Here is a 20512-nt window from a genome sequence, read left to right as displayed (position 1 = left end):
AGTCGGCTTAGAAATATTCAACATACATGGATGTGACCACCAAGCCAGAAATACTTGATAGTATGCATTTATTTCATATTCATTTCCTTCTCATGCAAAACCCAAGAAATATTAAACATATAATCTCGGGAATTGATGAATGTTTTGTTGAGGAATGAAGGCATCCATTTTTGGTTGAGGATTTTTTGATGTTCTGTAAATATTTTTTTTTTTTTTTAAAAACGAATTCTTGAATTCGATCCGATTGGATTTCCGACTAGTTAGATAATGAGCAGAGTCGTATCGGGGTCAAAAAAACGAATTCTTGAATTCGATCCGATTGGATTTCCGACTAGTTAGATAATCACCAGAGTCGTATCGGGTTAGGGTAATAAACACCACCAACAAAATGGGGTGCTAGACTCAAACTACCCGAAAAACCTAGCTGTGTCCACCCTTCTAGATTGGTAAATCTTTTGAAATTTATAATATTCAATTTAAATATAAATAATTAAAAAACCATAAAACGTCATTGCCTTTGGTTATCTGAATTCAATTGTGCCGACTGGGAATCCCTTCAATCAGATTCCCGGTGCTGGTCTCCGCTTTCCCTCATCGTTTCCGTCGATTTTTTGCCCATCAAGTTCTAATAAGGTCTTTCATCTTTCGATCGAGTGTTTCCTTACGAGATACCGCATCTTATGGTAAGTGATACGATTGTTACGCCGTTATGGGTGCTTTCTGAATTTGCATTAATCTTGTTTGGACATGTTGGGTCCCGACTACTTTTTGTTTTGATTAGGTTTTTCATCTCTGGATTCAGTATTTTCTCTCGATAATTCCAATTAGGAAGTCCACTTTGCTCTCAAAAATTCCAATTAGAGATTCGGCTTTTCCCTGGGAGGTTAGGCAACTTTCGTTTCAAGAATCATTCTTGCCTGAAAAATGATATGATTGTTGCTCAGTTTCTACTTTTTATGTTGAATCTTTGTGTTTTCAATTGTTAAGTTTTTAATTAGTTATTTTCCTTGTTTTTGTTGGATTAATGAGTTTCACCTGATGACTATGTCATCCATCTGCAAAGTATTGACACAACGTAGGGTTTTCTTCTTCTTTTTTTTCAGATTCCTAAATTCAGGATTTTTCTTTTTTCCCCCTTAAAGGGATTTTTCAGAATTTGAAGTCGTTGAGTTAATTTAGAAGAAATCAAAACGTAATGGAGGACTGGGGTAATTATTTTTTCGTATTATTAGTTTATCACTATAAACTTTTATTATTATTAATGATTTTATTGACTTTGCTTTATTTCATCAGTTTGCTTCTGTGTACACACACAGTCTGCCCTGTTGTGCCTGTCAACTTGTTTTAATTTACAAGTAACTAGGGTTTATAATATGATTTGGGGAATAAGTTGAATATTTGACTGATTTCAATATTGGATGGATCACTACTTTTAAATTTTTGCTCCAAGAAACCCCCGTGGTATGTACTAGGTTTGACATTTAAATTTCATGTTCAGTTCTCGTTAATTGTGAATGCTTTTGGACCTAAACCTACTAGGGCGAGAAGATGTCGACATAGTCGGCTGGTTGCTTGTAGCATAACTAGTGTATTGGTTGAGTGACTGCATTTTTTACATACAATTCGTACTAGATAGCTTTCTTGTTGTTTCATTTGATTGAGAAATCCAAATTTAGCAAGAGAATAATATCTTGGAGTCCCTTAGTCATTTGCATGTAATTTCCCTCTATTAATTATTTTCCGACCGCCTATAATTTTCTCCCCACTTTAATTTCTAGAGCGTAAATGATAAGTTTAGTTTCTCTATATCCTGTTTACAGCAGGTCTGCATTGCTAGAATGACAGTTTTATGTGTTTTCAGAAGATCATTTTCCCGATCTTAAGAAGGAGCAATCGAAGCATAATTGGGACGATGAAGATTTGGAAGATGATGGTGTGAAGGACTCTTGGGAAGATGAAGATGAGCCTGCTCTGGTATATTAGATTTATTTTGTTACGCGGTGCTTCCCTAATAGTTCTTTTTGTTCTATTTATATGCATTCTTCAATGGCAAAGAAGTCACTTAGAATTTCATATATGCAATCTCTTTATTTACAAAATAATTTTTGCAATGTGTATGATTGTTTTTATATATGTGGAACGGAAGGTATGGAAAGCAACCTATCAATATAAAATCTTCTATTGTTTGACCATTTCCCTTCTCCTACATTTGATCGTGTTAATCAAATACCATCCAGTTAGACAATAATGGCGGTGTGGCTAGATTGCCTCTTTTCGGTGAGAGTTTTATGTGAATGTGATGCAGTGGGTTTCATTTTTTTTATTGGTAGTGGACTTCATTCTTACCTATAAATAAGTACTTGATTATACATTACAGTGAAGAGTGAACAGGGGATTGAAAATCAGAACATTTGCTGAATGTATTGGTTGGAGGTTTACTTTTTCTTGCTATATCTATGAATACTCACTGCCATCAATCATTTTATGTAGATGTGCATCCTTTTATTTTGGTCATTATTTAAAATTTTCTTGTTTGGCCCCTGTTTATATATTATAAAACAAACTCTAACTATTTTGATTTTTACCATTGACATCATGTCTAAATAAACAAATTTCGTAGGACTTTCCTGTCTTTCATTTTTTTTATTGATTTTTCTTTTTTATGCGAAAGTTTCATGGTTTGTCTTAATTCTTGGAAATTTTAGTACTTACTAAAGATGTTTATTGGAATTATCGGAGTTTCACCGTGGATATCAAGGATAAAATATTTAAATCTTTGTTTACTTTTTGCTTGATTGGAAGCTTTATTTTTGTTGGATGTTATTGTGGCTATATATTTTCACGATGGTAGTTATGTACTTTAACTTTATTATCCTTTGAAAGGTGCAAGTGAAGCTTACGTGGTGTTCACAGATGGTGGGTCATTTGGGTGAAACTCTTGTGGTATTCAGTGATGTTGGGAATAATCGTTTACTTGTGTTTGATGTTCCTTCTCAATTAGTTGGATTCATCATCTCGAAATGATCTTGTCAGGCACCTAAGGCTAAGCCTTCTCCCGAAAAGGTTCCTAAGAAGCCTACGTCAAAACTGGGAGAAAAGAAAGGTACAACTGTTGAAACTGCTATGGAGGAACCAATAGATCCTGTAGAGAAAAAACTTCGCCAACAGAGGTAGGTTTCAGTGCCTCTGCTGCTTGTTTATTTGTTCTAATCTGTGGGATTACATGAAGTTTAAACAAACCAAATAATTTTCTTTGTTTAGTACTTTGCAAGATATGACTACACTATTCGTTTAGGTTGGGTTGAACATTTGTGAACTTGTATCATTTCTTCCTGAAGATTTTTATCGTTTAATGAAATTTTACTGTTACATTTTTCTTGTCATTTCATGAATGTGGCTCGCTTTATCTTTCTCCATCCTTGTGTATAGTTGGTTGTTCTTGAGATGGAGCTGACATTAGACCTCTTTAGAATATATGTAATTCAATATGATGTACTGATTTTCTGCAGGTTTGTCGAAGAAGCTGACTACAAGTCCACTGCAGAATTGTTTGCAAAGAAGGGCGATGAAAAGACGCTTGATAATTTTATACCGAAAACAGAAAGTGACTTTGCAGAATATGCAGAACTAATCTCTTACAAGCTTCGTCCCTATGAGAAAAGCTATCATTATATTGGGTTGCTGAAAGCTGTAATGAGACTATCCTTGACTTCTTTGCGAGGCGCAGATGCCAAAGAAGTTGCCTCATCAGTTACCGCAGTTGCAAATGAGAAAATAAAAGCTGAAAAAGAAGCTAGCGGAAGCAAAAAAAAGGTTGGAAAGAAGAAACAGCTGCAGCATGTGGGCAAACCAGACGATGATGTGGTAACAGATGCTTATGACGATTATGATGGCTATGACTTTCTGTGAGCAAAAAGGCTCTTTCCCACAACATTTATCATTCCGACCGCCCTCCTTTGGGGATGGTCCGAGTTTGTGCACTAGTTTATTATATTTCACTTACTTTTTTATTTCAATTTTGTTTTTGAGCCTGTCATAGATGGGAGATTTTTATTATTGTTCTTTTTTTATGTTTGGTCCTTGTAGTTTTTGTTTGTATTAAAATGAAATTAATTAGCTTTTTGATCAGTTTGAATTGATCTATTTATTCTTGAAAAATGGAGCAGATGATATGAATGGATTTAAAATCTTTGTTTCTATCAACTTATCCAATAATCAATATAAATGCTGAAGAAAATATGTTTTTTAAATAAAAAAAAAAAATTAAGCATTATGTATAAACAAATCTATTTAATTAATCAATCAAAAATGGAAATGGAGGAGTAATAGTCTTAAAATTTTGGAGGAGATTTTGGGTTTGAAATCTAATTATAATAAAAATTTATCCCCAGCCAAAAAAAAGGTCTGTCAGTACTAATCAATTTTATCGGTCCCATTTCTTGGAAACAGCTGATGTTGAATCGACTAAATCTGTACTTTGTAAAATTAAATTATAAGTAACAAATCAAACTAAGCTACACTGATTATTCTCAGACCTCCTGTCAATGATAATCATGTAATCTAAGATAATGTTGTAAATGTTTAAAAAATTATTATGAACATTTTTTTAAATACATGTACTAAACTTTGTAGAAGAAAATTTCATAATATTTTTCAAACATTTGCTAACATTACTTAAAAGCCGGGGAATAAATTGATTTGACGTTTTGCTGGAGGTGGTATTTCATAAATGTCACCTTGCATTGGATCCTCTATTTTGTTGATGACGAGAAAGAAGAGAACTATACCTAGGTACTAGATTTTGTAATGGGTATTTCCTTGCGACAAATTCGATCATTGATCTAACAAATATCTAAAATGTACGAGGATATAATCGAGGAAAAAAAATATTATAATGCAATTTGTCGAATTTTTCCTAACACTTTCTCATAGACAACCAAACAAAATAAAAACATTTAGTACTCCAATACAAATAAAGGTTTACACTAATTAAAACATAGCTGACAAAGTGACCCAAACAACCAAGCCAGTGCCGTCCAATGTGCTAAATTTCTGCTTCACAAATAGAAATCAATTTTATTTAAAGTTATTATTAGAGCTGATTCAAATCCAACACACCACACTGACACAAATACAAAGAATTCACAAGTTACAGCAAAACAGAAACTATGGCTACTGCAAAGTTATGTTACATTTCCAGGAACAGAGGCATTTGCAATCTTATGGCTTTCAAAGTGGTTATACCACGAAAGTAAGGCACACACATCTGTCTATGGTCATGTCTGCCTAGTTTAGAGATCTCTATGCTGATCCAAGTTAGCATTTCAGATATCCCTCTGACTCGTGATCCTATGTGGTGCCATCTCTCAACCAAGAGCTCAATCGGCTGGCTATAGATCCTTCGATAAACCCGTATAACTTCCATAAGTGCCAACTCCAGATACTATAAGATATCAAGTTTAGTGTACACAGAATGAAAAGAGAAATGAATACATTAATCCAGTTCCACGAGTTGTGCTCTTCTTCTCTCAGCAACTTTCTTTCTTATGAAAATGCCCCATCTTAGAGCTGCTTTAAGTTTGAGCCACCCAACAACAGCTTTACCAGATGAACGTGTTCGATCCTCACCAAAACCTAAGTTTGTAGGCATAATCGGGGTGTAACCTGAATAGTCATAGCTATTATCATGTGCGGTAAATGAATCATGACCGTGTCCACCCATGCTAAACATTCGAAGTAGATGCTGCATATCTTCACCTTCAAGAATTTCATTACTTCTCATGCGAATTTCATCCACTGGAATATCATCATATCCCTTAAATGAAGTGAAATTTGATGTGCCACCAGTATGGAAGCTGGACATGTTTGAGATTGGGGGACCAAGAGTTAGTGTATCCTGATCTTGAAACGGTTGAGCTTGTTGTGTTGAATGGATAAGCTGATTATGAGGAGGAAATGAAGTATCATCTAATTGAATCGAAACTTTGGGATTCATATTATGCAGTTGTGTGGAATATCTGCCCTCATTGTTGTCACTGTAACCTGGTGAAAAAAGGTAACATTTCTTTGGCTAGTAAATTGAGTGTACTGAAAAAAAAAATCAGTTGGATAAAAAGCTAAACTACAAATATGCTCTTTGGATAAGCTAAAAACTATAACAGTGACACGAGTAAAGGCAGTAACCCACCTTCTCCAAAATACACAAAGTCGTTTATAAAACATAATAATAATAACAATTAGTCTTGTCAAACAGCCAATTAGCTTGCATTTTAGATTAAGCTGAGTTATCGGTTACCTCCAATTGTCAACCCGGGATTAATTGACGGGTGCTCGGAAGGAATCAAGGCTGGATGACTAGGGAGACGAAGCTGATCAAAATAATTTGATTGGTTTTGTGAGCTTCCCATAAAATCATTTTGGGGAGCGTTTAATTTTTTAGTTTGATCAAGGCCGAGAAGAGATTTGCCATCATAATCTATTACACGATCCCAGTTGTCATATGCCTTCGTCACCCATGAGTCCACAGAGACCTGTAATATTACACCCATATATAGTCGATGTTGAACTACTCACACTTCACTAAAACATTAGTAATATTACTTTGCACCACGTTCCTGATTACTTGATTATCAGATAATAGCTAATCAAACTTGGGAGAAAGCTAAAACATGCATATTCACAAGCTAAAATTTAGTGTGCGAAAGAATGACTTGTATGATTTAGAACTCGCTGAGCTTATAACTTTTAAATAGGGTAAAATGGAAAAAACCATATGGTTGACACTCGATGTGGCAGTTCTGAGGTAAAAGCTTGAATTTTTATGATTTAGTTTTGTTTAAAATGATCTGCTGCAGGTAAAGATAATTTGACCACACCATTTGACATTTTGAGATAAAAACATGTATTACGAGATCATTAACCTTCTGATTATCAGAAAGAGAATCGACTGAATGATACTGTCCACCAGAAATCAAACCACTCAATTCATAAATATCGTTAAACACAACCCCCACATTCCTTAGCTCCTCGGGATAGTAGACATAGAGTTTCCCACTCAAGACACACGTCTTTGAGTGCTCAACGAGGACATCCCACATCTTATTTGACATGCCACTTCCTAGGATCTGAAACAAATAGAGGAACATCCATCATGAGCATCGAATATATGCAGATAAGGGATATTGACTGAACAAGATGATTAAGTTACAATCCTCACGTTTCGGAGTTTTTGTGAGTCCTTCACTACAAGCTGCAGGAAGTGTTCGACCTTATAAATCCCCGCTTTATTAAGCCTCTTGTGGAATGATCCATCTTTCCCAATCTTTTCCAGTCTCCACACTTCATCATGAAGTGCAGGTGGGTAATGTTTCTTGTACACTACAAGATCAGAAATGTTTAGAATCAACACCTAACTTAGAGAAAGTCATTCACTGTTTACTTCTCAGTGTAACACAGGCTTACATTCTCCTCTGTGATCCTTGACCGTGAAGGCCTCTGTCTTGGCTTCACGGATGCGAATGCCCTCACAACTGCCACTGGCAACCTTCAAACCAAGTCTAAATTTTCTGCTCCTAATCCAACTAGAGTTATCGGTGAATGTGATCTCCCCAAGGGTTCCAACACCTTCCTTTAAAACCACTTGCAAGTCCCCAGTCAGAAGTGGCCTTTTTCCTTCGCGTTCTTTTACCATGTGAGACTCAAACTCTTCCAGACTCCAGTCATCTTCATCTTCACTGTTAAAGTCACCTTCAAGGACAACAATATCTAATTTAACGGAGGACTCTGGACCTGATGTTACGACGCGGCCAGCGTTCGAATCGAGTAAGACGATATGGATTGCAGCACCGTGCTCCCCCTCCACTTTTCCACCCGTAAAAAGAGGTAGCAACAGCTTAGACTTGAAGTGCAGCTGCAAATTTCTTCCATCAGGACCTTCAATTCTTTTTGGGGAAACCCTGTATGTGTTTTGTAGGGGATCAACATTAACACGCTGAGGCAACTTAAAACAAAGGGAGGCAAGGTCACTTCACATATCGAACGATATAGATATATATTAGGTTCACTTATTAGAGAGTGAAAGAGACACAGACGGAGATTGAACTTCTGAAACTTATAGTCTAACAATGAGTCAAATTATACCTTCCATTAATTTTGGCAGGGGTCAATCTTGTCAAGGCACGCTCCACTTCTTCACTGACCTGGTAATTAGGTAGTCAGAAAGCATGCAGACAATGAATTAAGATCCATTTACGCATCCAATACGATTTGTATAAACAGAGAAATTATAAAAAAAGAAGGTTGTAACCAAAACAATCCAAAGACCTCTTTACGTAAATTAACTAATTTCAGAATTCCAATCCTCGCGAGGTATTAATTGCGTAATGGGAATAGTTGCTGTGCTCCTCACATGTAAAACCTCAATTCCTCTCCCTAATTCTAAAAATGTTTCAAATTCCCAAAATATCATGACTATCAACCGAATTCTTACGCCGGTCAGGCACATAAGGAGATTGATTAAATGAAAATATCATGACAAATGAATCGGTACATAAAGCGAAAAAAGGTTCATAATTCTAATACCGAAAATTGGTTATTAAACACAACTGTAATATTCCATAAAGAGCCTATATCCTACTAGTCGTAGTTTATGTAATAGTATAGGTTTATGTCCATTAGAAAACTCTAGTAAGATGAAGTACTATTGGTTCATGACTATTTACAACACTGCTATGGGCATACAACGCTTGTGCTACTAGTTCGCAAATGTGTATCACAGAAAATCTCACAGCAACTTGTTTTATCTGTCAAAAATCAGACTGCAGCTTCATAAATAAAGAAAGATAAAAAGGAGAATTCGTAAAACAATTCTAAATTGCAAATCATTCAGAGACAAGGCGTGTGTGCGGCAATAATTGCGTTGGGTGCGTGCATTTCACCAGGCGGAAAAAAATTTTGTGACTGATCTTTCACGACTAGAAATCAGATAAAATTTAACAAAAGACTATACAGTCTTACAACTCTCCGAAGAATTGGCTCCAAGGACGAGCAAAGCTTCTGCAGACTGTCCACCTTCAGAGCCTCGACAATAACACTGCATCAACCATAAACACACCACACCCCTCAATAGACAGTAAAGACTAAACTCACAACCAAAACTTAGAGAAATTCAATCATTGCAACAGCTCTAATAATGTAAATTACCTAGCAAGGGCGGGGCGTTGCCGTTTCCTATCCGGCTGACCTTCCTGGTTACCACCCCCGGAATCCAACGGACGTTTTTCTCTCGCAGCCATACTGTTTGATCTTTCCATATACCGAGCCTGCATCTAGATTCGAACGATCTGTTAAAAAATCGTATTTTTGAGATCTAATCTGAATCTTAAACCGCGGAAGTCAACAGCTCCACTTATTCCAGTGACATTAGCGCGAACTTGAAAAGCTTCCGTCTCTGGAGAAGGGATTAAAAGGAGTTGCAACGGTATTTGTAAAGCGGGAAAAAATTGAAAGATCCGGGAAAGGGGGAGAGGGTTTCCAAGAAAATTCTGGTGGGTTTCGTGGAAACTTCATTGCTGCGTTGAAAGCCGGGAGTTTTCAACTCTGTTGTTCTGATGGCTGCTGAAAGAGAGCTTTGTGCTACTGCCACTCCTCCACATTCACCACTTGAGTAGAATGTCGATAGCAAAATAAGAACACGAAAAAATATTTTTTTTCTTACCATGTCATGATAAGGCCGGCTTCATATTATCTTTCTTACGTGTCAAGATGACGTAAATCCCACTAAATTCCACGTCATATTATAACAATTATTTTTGTCAAAACTATCATAATTCTTACAGGTAGATGTGTCGTAATCGGGTTTTGTAAAAAAATTAACATGATAATAAAATTGTTGTATGCTTATTTAATATATATATATATATATAATAAAATTAACGGGTTTGATGATTTAAAACCGTTAAAAAAATATTTTAGTAAATAAAACTAGAATTTATAAAGGGAGATTAGCATAAAATTATCAGATATTTGAATGATTCATTTTAGCAGGTTTTAGGTTTACTTTTATTTTGTTAATAATTGTGAGTAAAGTTAGTTCTCTTTCATAGATCATTACTGTCAAATTGATGTATGGTATTGAATATTGATAAATTGCATCATAAAAGCATAACATCTATTAAATCACAAAGCAGCTCTAAATTGTTAATGGTCTTGTTTTGACTAACCAATTTTGGATCACTTGACAACTTCAATTTGAATCCACGGATCTGGGAAAAAATATATTGAAACTCAAATTTGGAACTAGGTCTAACATTCGAGATTCATTTGTAAAAAACTCATCTCCTAATTCTAAAAAAAAAAAAAGACAACTCTAAATTAGGCAAGAACAAACCCAAAAAATATCAGGTTGCGTTTGGATTCAAAATTTGATTAGGCAAGAACAAACCCAAAAAATATCAGGTTGCGTTTGGATTCAAAATTTGATTAGGCAAGAACAAACCCAAAAAATATCAGGTTGCATTTGGTTCAAAATTAGAATGAAATATTCAAAAATATCTTATATTAGCTTAATTCCTTTTCTGTGTTTCAATTTCAAATTTGTCCATCAACTTAATTATTTCAAATTAATGCACTACAAAAAAAAAATTGTGAGGTAAGAGCATCATTATTGACAAATCTTGGAGTGCATGCTGTGTGCTTTTGGAACTCATTCTCGAAAAAACTTGCGTTCACTGTGGAACACTAAAGATTGAAACAGAAGCTTTGGAGAATATATCATGTGAAGTAGTTGATCCTGATATGATTTTCTTTTTAAAAATGATTCCTCTGCAAATCTCCACCGAGCAAATGCAAAGGAAAGGAAAGGAAAGGAGATGGTTCAAGGTTTTTTTATGGGATTGATTTATGCACCTTCAGGTTGCATAAAATTCTTCTTTATCGTGGATGACCTTAAATCATTAGTATTATTATTATTTTACTCCCCCATTATAATATTTGTTTGGACCAAATTCCAAGTCAGGGCTTTTGAAGTCCATCACTTCTAGCTGGTAATGATTGACTTGAATTTTGAGGTTGTTATCAAGTCAAATAATTCCACCACATCCATGCCTGCTATCATAAATTGTTCAAATATCGTATTCATTTATTTAATTTAATTTTTTAAAATATTATATGTTATATATATTTTATACAGAGAATTGTTATATTAATTATTATTATTATCATATATTTTTATAAATATAATTTAAAATATCAACATTGAACTGATTATACGATATCGGATTTGAGAACTATTTCAGGTGAGACTCACATTCTGCACAAAAATTGAACATGAGACATAGATTGAATAATTAAATGAAAGCGCAGATTGCATACGATGATAACATATTCGAGTCTCACTCCTATTCAACTAGATTTAGAAAATATGTTATATTCTGCTAAATATATCATGTTTATCATAAAATATTAGATTATAGCATGAAAATGAGCGTGTTTGGGACGAATTTGATCAATCTTGTGACTTATTTTGTCAATGACTCTTTCAGACCTCCAATGTCTCAACTTAATAAGAAAAACTGATCTTTTATACTTACAATATCTTAACTTAAAACTCGACGGGATGTTTAAATCCATCTCATTGTTATACCTAATTTTTTTTAGAAAAAAAAAAAACAATGTCAGGATATTATATTGATGATAAAATAAAACAAACACGATACTAATTTAAATCAATTTGTCCCAATTTCCTTACTTTCTATTTTTAAAATTTCCATCTCTTCTTTCTGCCCAAACCCACCCATATTTGAATTAAAACCTCCAAACTTTGACTATTGATCGAGATGTTTATATTTTTATTATACTAAATTATATTATTCTTTCTTCAAAAAAAAAAAAATTTATTCTTGAAAATCATCTTCATATTACGATTATGGTCAAATATATTAATAATAATTAGTTTTTTGTGTGTCCATATCAATTACTAGATTTATATTAATATTTTTTTATAATGAAACAAATTTCATTTGATCTCCTCAACCAGGGACGGGTTAGAATTTTAGGTAAGTGTAGGCATAAAATATAATATAATTAATAAAACAAAAAAATATTTAATATTCCAATCAAGTTATCATTAAGCATCACAAAAAATTATAATTGTTCTTTCGAGTCTTCGTATTTTGAAACATATTTACAATAATTTCATTACCAATTATTACAAATATATTTCTCTAACATTGACATCAGCTATCATTCATCCAATCATAATTCATTTGATTGTAAACATTCTCTTTACAGATTAGCAATTCGCAAATTTCCGACTTCACCGCGGTCATTGTGGGCAGCCTGAGGATAGCTCCGCCCACGTCCACAACTTGATTTTTTGGCTCTGTCCCATATCTAATGTTGCATAAACTTGATCGTTAGTCGAAGAATCTGCCTCCTACCTCATATATATAGTAACGAAAAAAATTTAAAGAATAAATACAAATTTATGCTTGATATAATAGTTTCTATATCAATTGCTTTTGCAACCAAATTGGGATTAAAGGATAAAAACTAAAAGCAATTCGTTTCTGGACAAAATATAATAGAAGTAGTTCATATTTATGGACAATATATGATAAAAGAACAGTAGATTTTGTGTTCCTTGCTCGGATTACTATATGCATTCCGAACAATAAAAATAAGACAAAAACTTGTGTGAGACGGTCTCACGGGTCGTATTTGTGAGACAGATCTCTTATTTGAGTTAACCATGAAAAAATATTATTTTTTAGAGTGGGTCTCATGTGAGACCGTCTCACGGATTTTAATCTGTGAGACGGGTCAACCCTAACCATATTCACAATAAAAAGTGATACTCTCAGCATAAAAAATAATACTTTTCCATGGATAACACAAATAAGAGATCCGTCTCACGAATACGACCCGTGAGACCATCTCACACAAGTTTTTGCTGCTAAGAGTATTACTTTTTATTGTGAACATGGGTAGGGTTGACTCGTCTCACAGATTAAGATCCGTGAGACGGTCTCACATGAGACTCACTCTAAAAATAATGCCCACTCATACCTAATCTCGAAGCTTTAAAAGATAATAATTAAACTACCAAACACTAGAAATTAGGAAAGATCTTTAGCTGGCTCAAAGATTTGGTTCTCTCTCATGTTAGAATTGATTCTGATGATCTATCAATTGTTCATAGATTAAATTATTCAATTTCAGATCGGATTCCTCTTCGTTGAACTTATTTTGGAAGAATGCAAAATTCAAGCATTGGATTTCCAATCTTTATCGATTGTTTTTTTAGGAAATCAGCTAATAATGTTACTCATTTTTAGCTAGGACGGTTGTTTTTTTTGTTTGATCTTGAAGGTCGAGTTTACATTCAACTTTATGTATTTCAGAATGCGATTCTTCAATATTTTGTTTAGTATTTTGTTGAAAAAAATTATGAAGATTTATGAGAAAATAAAATAAAATCATAAATCTAAAATATATTTATAATTTATGGGATGTAAATTTTTTAAAATATTCTTCGAACTAATAAACCAAGTAACTAAATTTATATAATAATCGACTAAAATCATAGCCCACGATGCAGCAACTGTTTGTACTTGTTCAATGATTCTTGCCTCTGAATCCTCATGTCTTCATTGATTTTATTGATGAAGGCTTCAACTCGGCGATTCAACTCGTCCTGACCCAGCGACGGTTCTTTGCGCATCCGTTCCGCCGCATCCGGTGGCGGTGGCCGTGGCGGATGGTAGCTGATCCGATCCTGGAAGTTCTCTGATGTGGCCACGTGACCCGAAGGGGCGGAAGTGGATGCCTCGGATTTCTGGTTGTGCCGCGTGAGAGGCACGTGACGCCCCTCCGTTATCATCTTCCAAGTGCTATCCAGCGTTTCCAGCCTCTTCTGTTTAGCCACCTTCAGAGCTCCCATTCCTGTAGATTTTCCTATCTCAGAAACAGCTAAATAATATAGCTCCCGATTCAAATTTAATCTCGAAGATCAAGAAACTTACGAATTTTAATTGTAAACTTTCTAAATTACCTTCAGGAGTCGTTCTGATAGGTTTTCTATGGCCGAATCTGGAAGACAACAGAGGTTTCTCCCTCACCGGAAAGAGAAATTCCAGAGGAAGCTCCGGAGAAACCAGCATCTCATGCGGCGGAGGATCGTACGTCAGCATTGAGTCAACCCACACATCCTTAGCTTCCGCCACAGCTTCTTCGGTTTCAAAAACGACTTTCGAACCGTTAACCACCACATGTTTCACTTCAGCAGCCCTATCTTCACTGTCGTAAACCACCGCGGCCGCGGCCGCCATGGATTCCTGAACTATAGACGCAATATCCGGCTGAGCTGACAGTGACTCGTAATACGATGGCGGAGGAGTCTTGACTGAAATCAAATGCTCAGATCTAACTGACGACGATTGATCAGACGGACTCCAGTCACAGTGGAAGCGCGACGAGACGATGATTACGACGATGATAGCGTTGATGATAACGTACAAATACGGCGGCTTCAACCAAGACAGGAAGACGGACAATATCACCGGAATATCGCCGACGGTGAACGGAACATAGAATTTGAATCCCACAGCCAGTGAAACAACTCCAGCTGAGATCAAGAACAATTTCGATGATAAAATCGACATGATAATCGAACAAAATTGAATACTATGCTCCACTTCACAGTGTTTTCTTGTTTGATTTTTCCATATATTTTATAATGTACTTGAAGCGGATGGAAGTGAAGTCTGGGAGAGGAAATGAAGTTGGGCATGCAAATGCAAATGGAATGTATATAGCTAAGTGGGTCTAGGGCCGCGGCTTGTGGGCCTGTGTGAGATCTAGGCCGTCGGATTGGGGGATTGGTGTGGGGTACGCCGTACGCACCAATGAATGTGTGGAAATGCTGGTGCAAGTGGTGGTTTGCATTGCTTGACTTGGCGTCCTCAACTCAAAATTCGCTTCAAAATATTATACATTTTCTTTCCAAATAAAAATTTATTTGGGTGAAATTATTGTCCTAATTGGAATAATAAGGATATATTTGATGATAGTATTGTGAATTAAATATATCGAAATATTAAATTGATAAAAGACAAGAATTTATAATCAAGTTTTATATTTTATTGAATTAATTGTTGTTGACTTATTTGATGTTATATATTGAGGTTGTTATGATTGTGTTGATGCAGTGACAATGATCCGATAATTGTTGTTAAATTATTTAGATACATCACAAGCATCAGGATCAAAGAAATAGTCAGATTATATATATACATTTGATTATCAGGTACGTGTTGATGTACGAGCATATGTTGTCATTGTTTAGTATTGATAAATACTATTGTGTTGAACGATGGTAAATCACCGAATTGAGTTATTTGATATTATATTTGTTGTTGTTTGTTATTGTTGATGTTGTTGGGAGATTTGTCGTTGCTGTTGTTCGATCGATGATATTGTTGTCGCCGGAATAGGGGTGCGACGTGTCGTTGATGTTGTTGTTGCAGTAGTATGTGAGTAATGTCGTTGATATTGTTGATGGTTTGATTGTTTAGAAACAGCAAAGTGGATATTTCTGTTGTCACACCCCGAGCCCGAACCCTGGCCCGCGACTGCATGACTGCACAATGGCTCCTATAGCAACTATTTCGTATTCGTCCTCGCTTTACGAAAATGATTAACCCAAGTTGCTGTAGAAGTCCATTGGAAGCCATTATAAACTCATTTTAAATCTTTCATTTTTAAGATGTGAGACAAGGGTATCACAATCACCCCTCCTTCAAAACACGACGTCCTCGTCGCGGCCTAACCACTCGATCCACCAGCGTCGAGAATCTAGAAGTGGCTCCTACAGGTTCAAGAGGTGGCTCCCGTCATGTAGCACTTTGCCCCGCATAGCACTTATTTCTCGATGTTTCTTGCTGGTGACCGGCTCTGATACCATTCTGTTACGCCCCGACCCGGGCCCGCGACTGCGTGACTGCACAATGGCCCCTATAACAACTACTTCGTATTCGTCCTCGTTTTACGAAAATGATTAACCTAAGTTGCTATAGAAGTCCACTGTAAGCCATTATAAACTCATTTTAAATCTTTCATTTTTAAGATGTGGGATAAGGGTATCACATCTGTTATGATTTCAGTTATATTTTATGTTGTTATTAATATAACTGTTATGCGTTACGATTATGATTGTTGTATACACTCATCATTTGGGGATGTTTCTGTTGGAAATGTTACAGGACTATGCCGTGAGACATGATAGAGGTGAAAGACTAGGTGTGTCTAGTCAAACAGTCATATAGCTGATAGTGTATAGATATAATATAGTTTATTGTCTTATTTGAGTTATGTGTGTATTTATTATACTGTTTCTGCTATACTGATGTAGATAGTGTGATGATTTCACTATTTTGTCGTATATTATTACGTCGTTGAAAAGAAAATTTTTAATGTATATGACGCTACATGTTGTATGATTACGTGACGAAGTTTGGGGCTGCACAATAATGGTTTAAATTCTTTCAAGTTGTATAATTAGGACTAGTATTAACTACTTCTGACAAATAAATGACTTTAAAATGGAGTCAAGACGCAAACTTTGAGTATAATTTACGTTAAGTCAATATTTATATATATAGCTTTGTTATATTGTTTATCAACCATATCAACTCATGTACTCATCATCTATTGAGTGTATGTGTTTGATATGTTTCATCACATCTGATGGGTGAGTATCACCTATACGATTAATGAACATCACAGTGAAACTTTATATAAATATTTATTTATTTATGGAACTGGAAAATGATTGAGGAAAAGGTTGGCTGCAGATTTAACCTATATATATGTATATATCGAAATGGAAAATGATTGAGGAAAGGTTGGCAGATTTAACTTAGGTCGTCCCTCCACTTGCACCGACCATATCCCCTTCTTTGACCTAAGCAATCACTTTTCTTGTACAAGTCGTTAGGGCAATTAGATTTTTTTCCCCAAAATAATAATAATAAATGATGGCAGGCTTAAGGATTGAGGAAATTAAAGGTGGTTCCTTTTTGTTTATAAACTCCACATGACTCATTTTATTTATTCTTGTTTCCTTTTATGTCTTTGCTCATTTTGGTGTAAACTGTAGTACACAATGTGTTGTGTGTTAGTTTTTTTTAATTATTTTTTTGAAAATGAATATTGTTTTATATATATAATTAATTTCTATGTTAATTTGAACTAATTGTTTCCGTATACAAATTAATTGAGACTTTGTACTCAAGCTAATGTTGACCATATCTTAATCTCGTATCAAATAATGTGGTCCACAAGAATTATGATCGCGACCGACTTTAATTTTGTTGTAAGCCAATTGCATGATAACATTTTAAGCACCATTTTCAAATAAATGTAAAATTATCATTACATATATAGTTTTCTTCGTGTTGGGTATTTAATTATATTCTTTATCATTATTGAATTATAATAAGTTAGACATGTATAAAATAAAACAATAAGCTTACAAGTCATGCTTCTAATCATGAGTGCCACGAAAAATAAAATTTACATAAAATCTTGACATACACGATAAATATATCGAGATTGATATAACAAATAGTAGGCCGGAAATAAGTTGAGAAAAGTCACGTGTCATGTGATATTTTGTCTCACGTTGGTTGAAAATAAAAGTTTAAAATGTTTCATATAAGTTTATAATAGACTCTTATAACAATTTGAGTTAACTATTTTCATGAAATGAATATGGATATAAAATAGTTTTTATAAGAGTCTATTGTCCATGCCATAGTCCAGAGGAGAAGTTGGTGAAAAATCCTCAATCAAAATATTTTTTTGGGTTCACTCTCTACCCACAAAATTGTGGTACTATGTCATACAAAATATGATACATTTCATGTAGAAATGTGGTACTAAAAAAATACTCAGGAACTGAACACAAAAAAATCGACGGCTAGAGATTGAAGGTCAATTTTCCGTAATCCAGAACATGGACTCAAGATGTGACATGACATGACATGCCATGTTAAGTGTACAGGAAAACAAAAGTGTGACAGGGAAAATTCAACGGGAGTTTGGCAGCTTCAACAGCAGTTTGGCGGCTTCAACAGATTATTACAATTATTATGTCCATAAGGACCGCTCGTGCCTCCAAAGGACAGAGGAATGGAGACGAGACGATATTTTTTGAAATTATTTTTTTAAAATTATTTTTTAAAAAAATAAAAATATATATTATCCACTAATCTATAAATACGTACTCTAACGATGAGGTAAATGGACGGTTGGAAAATCTAACAAATTGGTCGAAACAATTTTTGCGTGTGACGACTTCACTTGAAGATTAATAGGGGGTGTATTAATGTAAGAGATTTATTGAATTTTAATGATTTTTGTGGATTTTAAAAGTTTAGAGGCAAGCTACGATATTTTTATACAAAATTATATCAACACAATGTTAAATAATATTATTTTCACATGTATATTATCAATTCAAAAACAATGTTACACATTAATCAATTGATGTATTTTAAAAAATTTACAAACATGCATACAAATCCACATATATACACATCTAATAATTAAATGATTTAACTTTTAAATAGATAAATTTATTTATTAATATAAATATTGAAAAACTATTTTAAACTGAATATGTTATGTATGTCAATTAAATACTGGTTCAAATAAATTAATAAAAAATAATATGTTATAATTAAGTATAAAATATATAAAATTTTATAAAAAAAAAATTCACAAAAATCTATAAAAATCTTGGAAAAAAATCTACATGAATCCACATAAATTTGTTTATAAAACCCCACTAAGTTGATTATGTGTATGAGGTTTTCCGGGTTTATGAATCATTAGTGTTTTGTGCACAATTGTATGCTTGTACACTTCTTTTATATATATATATATATATATATATATATATATATAAGATTTGTGATTATTATGTTATATTTTATGTTTTATTTGTATGACAGTGATGCAATTATATTTAACATATAATTGGTATATTTAAATTTATTGACATGAGTATTTTGGTAAAAATAAATTGGTGTTACAAAGCCACACGAAATTGTGTCAATTAAGGAGATTTGTCTTAATATAATATAAGTGTAGATATATTTCACATTTCCCAATTTCAAAATCTACCATACAATGCTCAATATATATTCATCAATTTTACTAATTCTTAAAGTATATGTATATCATTGAGGAAGTATTTGCAAATATTTTTTTTAAAAAAATAATATTCTTTAAATTATTTGCAAACATCACTTAAATAAGTTTAAATTTTAATATATAAAATTTTTTCGACAAAACAAATATACGTCTAATCATAATGTGATAATAAAAAAGAAATATGGCAAATTTGACAAAAAAAATATATATAAATATCGTTTTAAAAAGAGACTCTACTTCTGGTTTTAACCCAGAAGAACAACAAACGCGGCGGTGGAAGACAATTGCGCTAGCTTTGGGAGCAAAACTTGCCTAACTATTTAGTCTTACAGCCGACCCCTTCACCATTATCCGCAACGAATTTAAGTTCAGTGCAAATTATCAGGATAAATTATATTTTTTGTTATATAATTTGTATGTTTTTCATTATTGTTATTGTTATCAATTAATTAAAAATATCAGTAAACTAATTTTTTTTTTAAAAAAATCATCTTTTTTAGTAGAGAGTTGACGTGTCATGAGACACATAAACAATGCACGTCTCCATGTCAGCAATTTTCGATTATACATCATCATTTTCCAGCGCCATATCAGTGCTCGGTGAAAAAGGACTAAAATTGAAAAAAAAATTCAAATTAGTGGACTAACGACGTGAATTGACTTATAACAAAGAAAAAATAATAATTTTTCCCCGAATTCTTATCTTCAAAATTAAAATTTATGGTAATTTTTATCATTTATCCCCTTAAGGCTTAAACCAGGATTGACATGCATGCAAGGAAACCTCGATTAATAATTAAATTTGATTATTATCGGTACCATCGAAAAAGATAAGAATGATGTAACGTCTTACTTTAGATATCAAATTTGGTGGGAGAATATCGAAATCGTCCAAACCTATCCACACACGCCTCATCCATTTCATGTAGATGGTGGTCTCCCTGTTGGGAATTTTCTGGGACGAAATGGATGATGCGTGATTGGATAGAATTAGATGAATTCCAAGCAGCAATGGATCTAGCTACATCAAATTTAAGCATACATTGAGATTTATCTCCGGAAAATAGTTTGTTTTATTGAACTGAGAATATTAGAACTTGATTTTGTTTATTCGAAATCTAGATTAAAAATTACTTCGGAAAAAAAAAATTCTAGATGAAATATATGAGGTTTCATTCGAATGGAGTCGGAGTCACATTGATTTATATATGAGGTTGAACATTTTTTTCTATAGGTATTAGTTAAGTTTTGGTAGATCGTTCAGTAGAATCACACATCATTTGTTGGAATATGTATA

General features: G+C 33.9%; 3 protein-coding genes across 9 annotated transcripts; 1 reads left to right on the top strand and 2 right to left on the bottom strand.

Annotated features, from left to right (window-relative positions):
• Positions 1 to 499: 499 nt before the first annotated feature.
• On the top strand, positions 500 to 4128 carry LOC140836789 (uncharacterized). Of its 7 annotated transcripts, none has more exons than XM_073202575.1 (6): positions 500 to 683; positions 782 to 883; positions 1143 to 1208; positions 1865 to 1974; positions 3034 to 3170; positions 3510 to 4128. In XM_073202575.1, exons 3-6 carry the CDS (start codon positions 1196 to 1198, stop codon positions 3907 to 3909), a joined length of 660 nt encoding a protein of 219 aa, XP_073058676.1. In that variant the 5' UTR covers positions 500 to 683; positions 782 to 883; positions 1143 to 1195; the 3' UTR covers positions 3910 to 4128. The 7 variants fall into 7 exon arrangements, with proteins under 7 accessions (XP_073058676.1, XP_073058678.1, XP_073058673.1 ...); XM_073202577.1 differs by having other exon boundaries at positions 1104 to 1208; XM_073202572.1 differs by having other exon boundaries at positions 1104 to 1208; positions 1862 to 1974.
• A 928-nt stretch (positions 4129 to 5056) lies between these two features.
• LOC140836788 (calmodulin-binding protein 60 C-like) lies at positions 5057 to 9643 on the bottom strand. The gene is made up of 8 exons (XM_073202570.1): positions 9202 to 9643; positions 9016 to 9091; positions 8140 to 8198; positions 7462 to 7955; positions 7217 to 7377; positions 6921 to 7124; positions 6296 to 6530; positions 5057 to 6042 (listed from the first exon to the last, which is right to left on the bottom strand). Exons 1-8 carry the CDS (start codon positions 9324 to 9326, stop codon positions 5495 to 5497), a joined length of 1902 nt encoding a protein of 633 aa, XP_073058671.1. The 5' UTR covers positions 9327 to 9643; the 3' UTR covers positions 5057 to 5494.
• A 3827-nt stretch (positions 9644 to 13470) lies between these two features.
• LOC140836029 (uncharacterized) lies at positions 13471 to 14788 on the bottom strand. The gene is made up of 2 exons (XM_073201445.1): positions 14051 to 14788; positions 13471 to 13941 (listed from the first exon to the last, which is right to left on the bottom strand). The coding sequence occupies exons 1-2, from the start codon at positions 14658 to 14660 to the stop codon at positions 13580 to 13582; spliced, it is 972 nt and encodes a 323-aa protein (XP_073057546.1). The 5' UTR covers positions 14661 to 14788; the 3' UTR covers positions 13471 to 13579.
• Positions 14789 to 20512: the final 5724 nt, after the last annotated feature.

The sequence above is a fragment of the Primulina eburnea genome, chromosome 7, assembly GCF_022965805.1.
Source record: "Primulina eburnea isolate SZY01 chromosome 7, ASM2296580v1, whole genome shotgun sequence".
NCBI classification, from domain to species: domain Eukaryota; kingdom Viridiplantae; phylum Streptophyta; class Magnoliopsida; order Lamiales; family Gesneriaceae; genus Primulina; species Primulina eburnea.
Note: the sequence above shows the minus strand (reverse complement) of the source record. Positions and strands in the feature narration are given on the sequence as shown.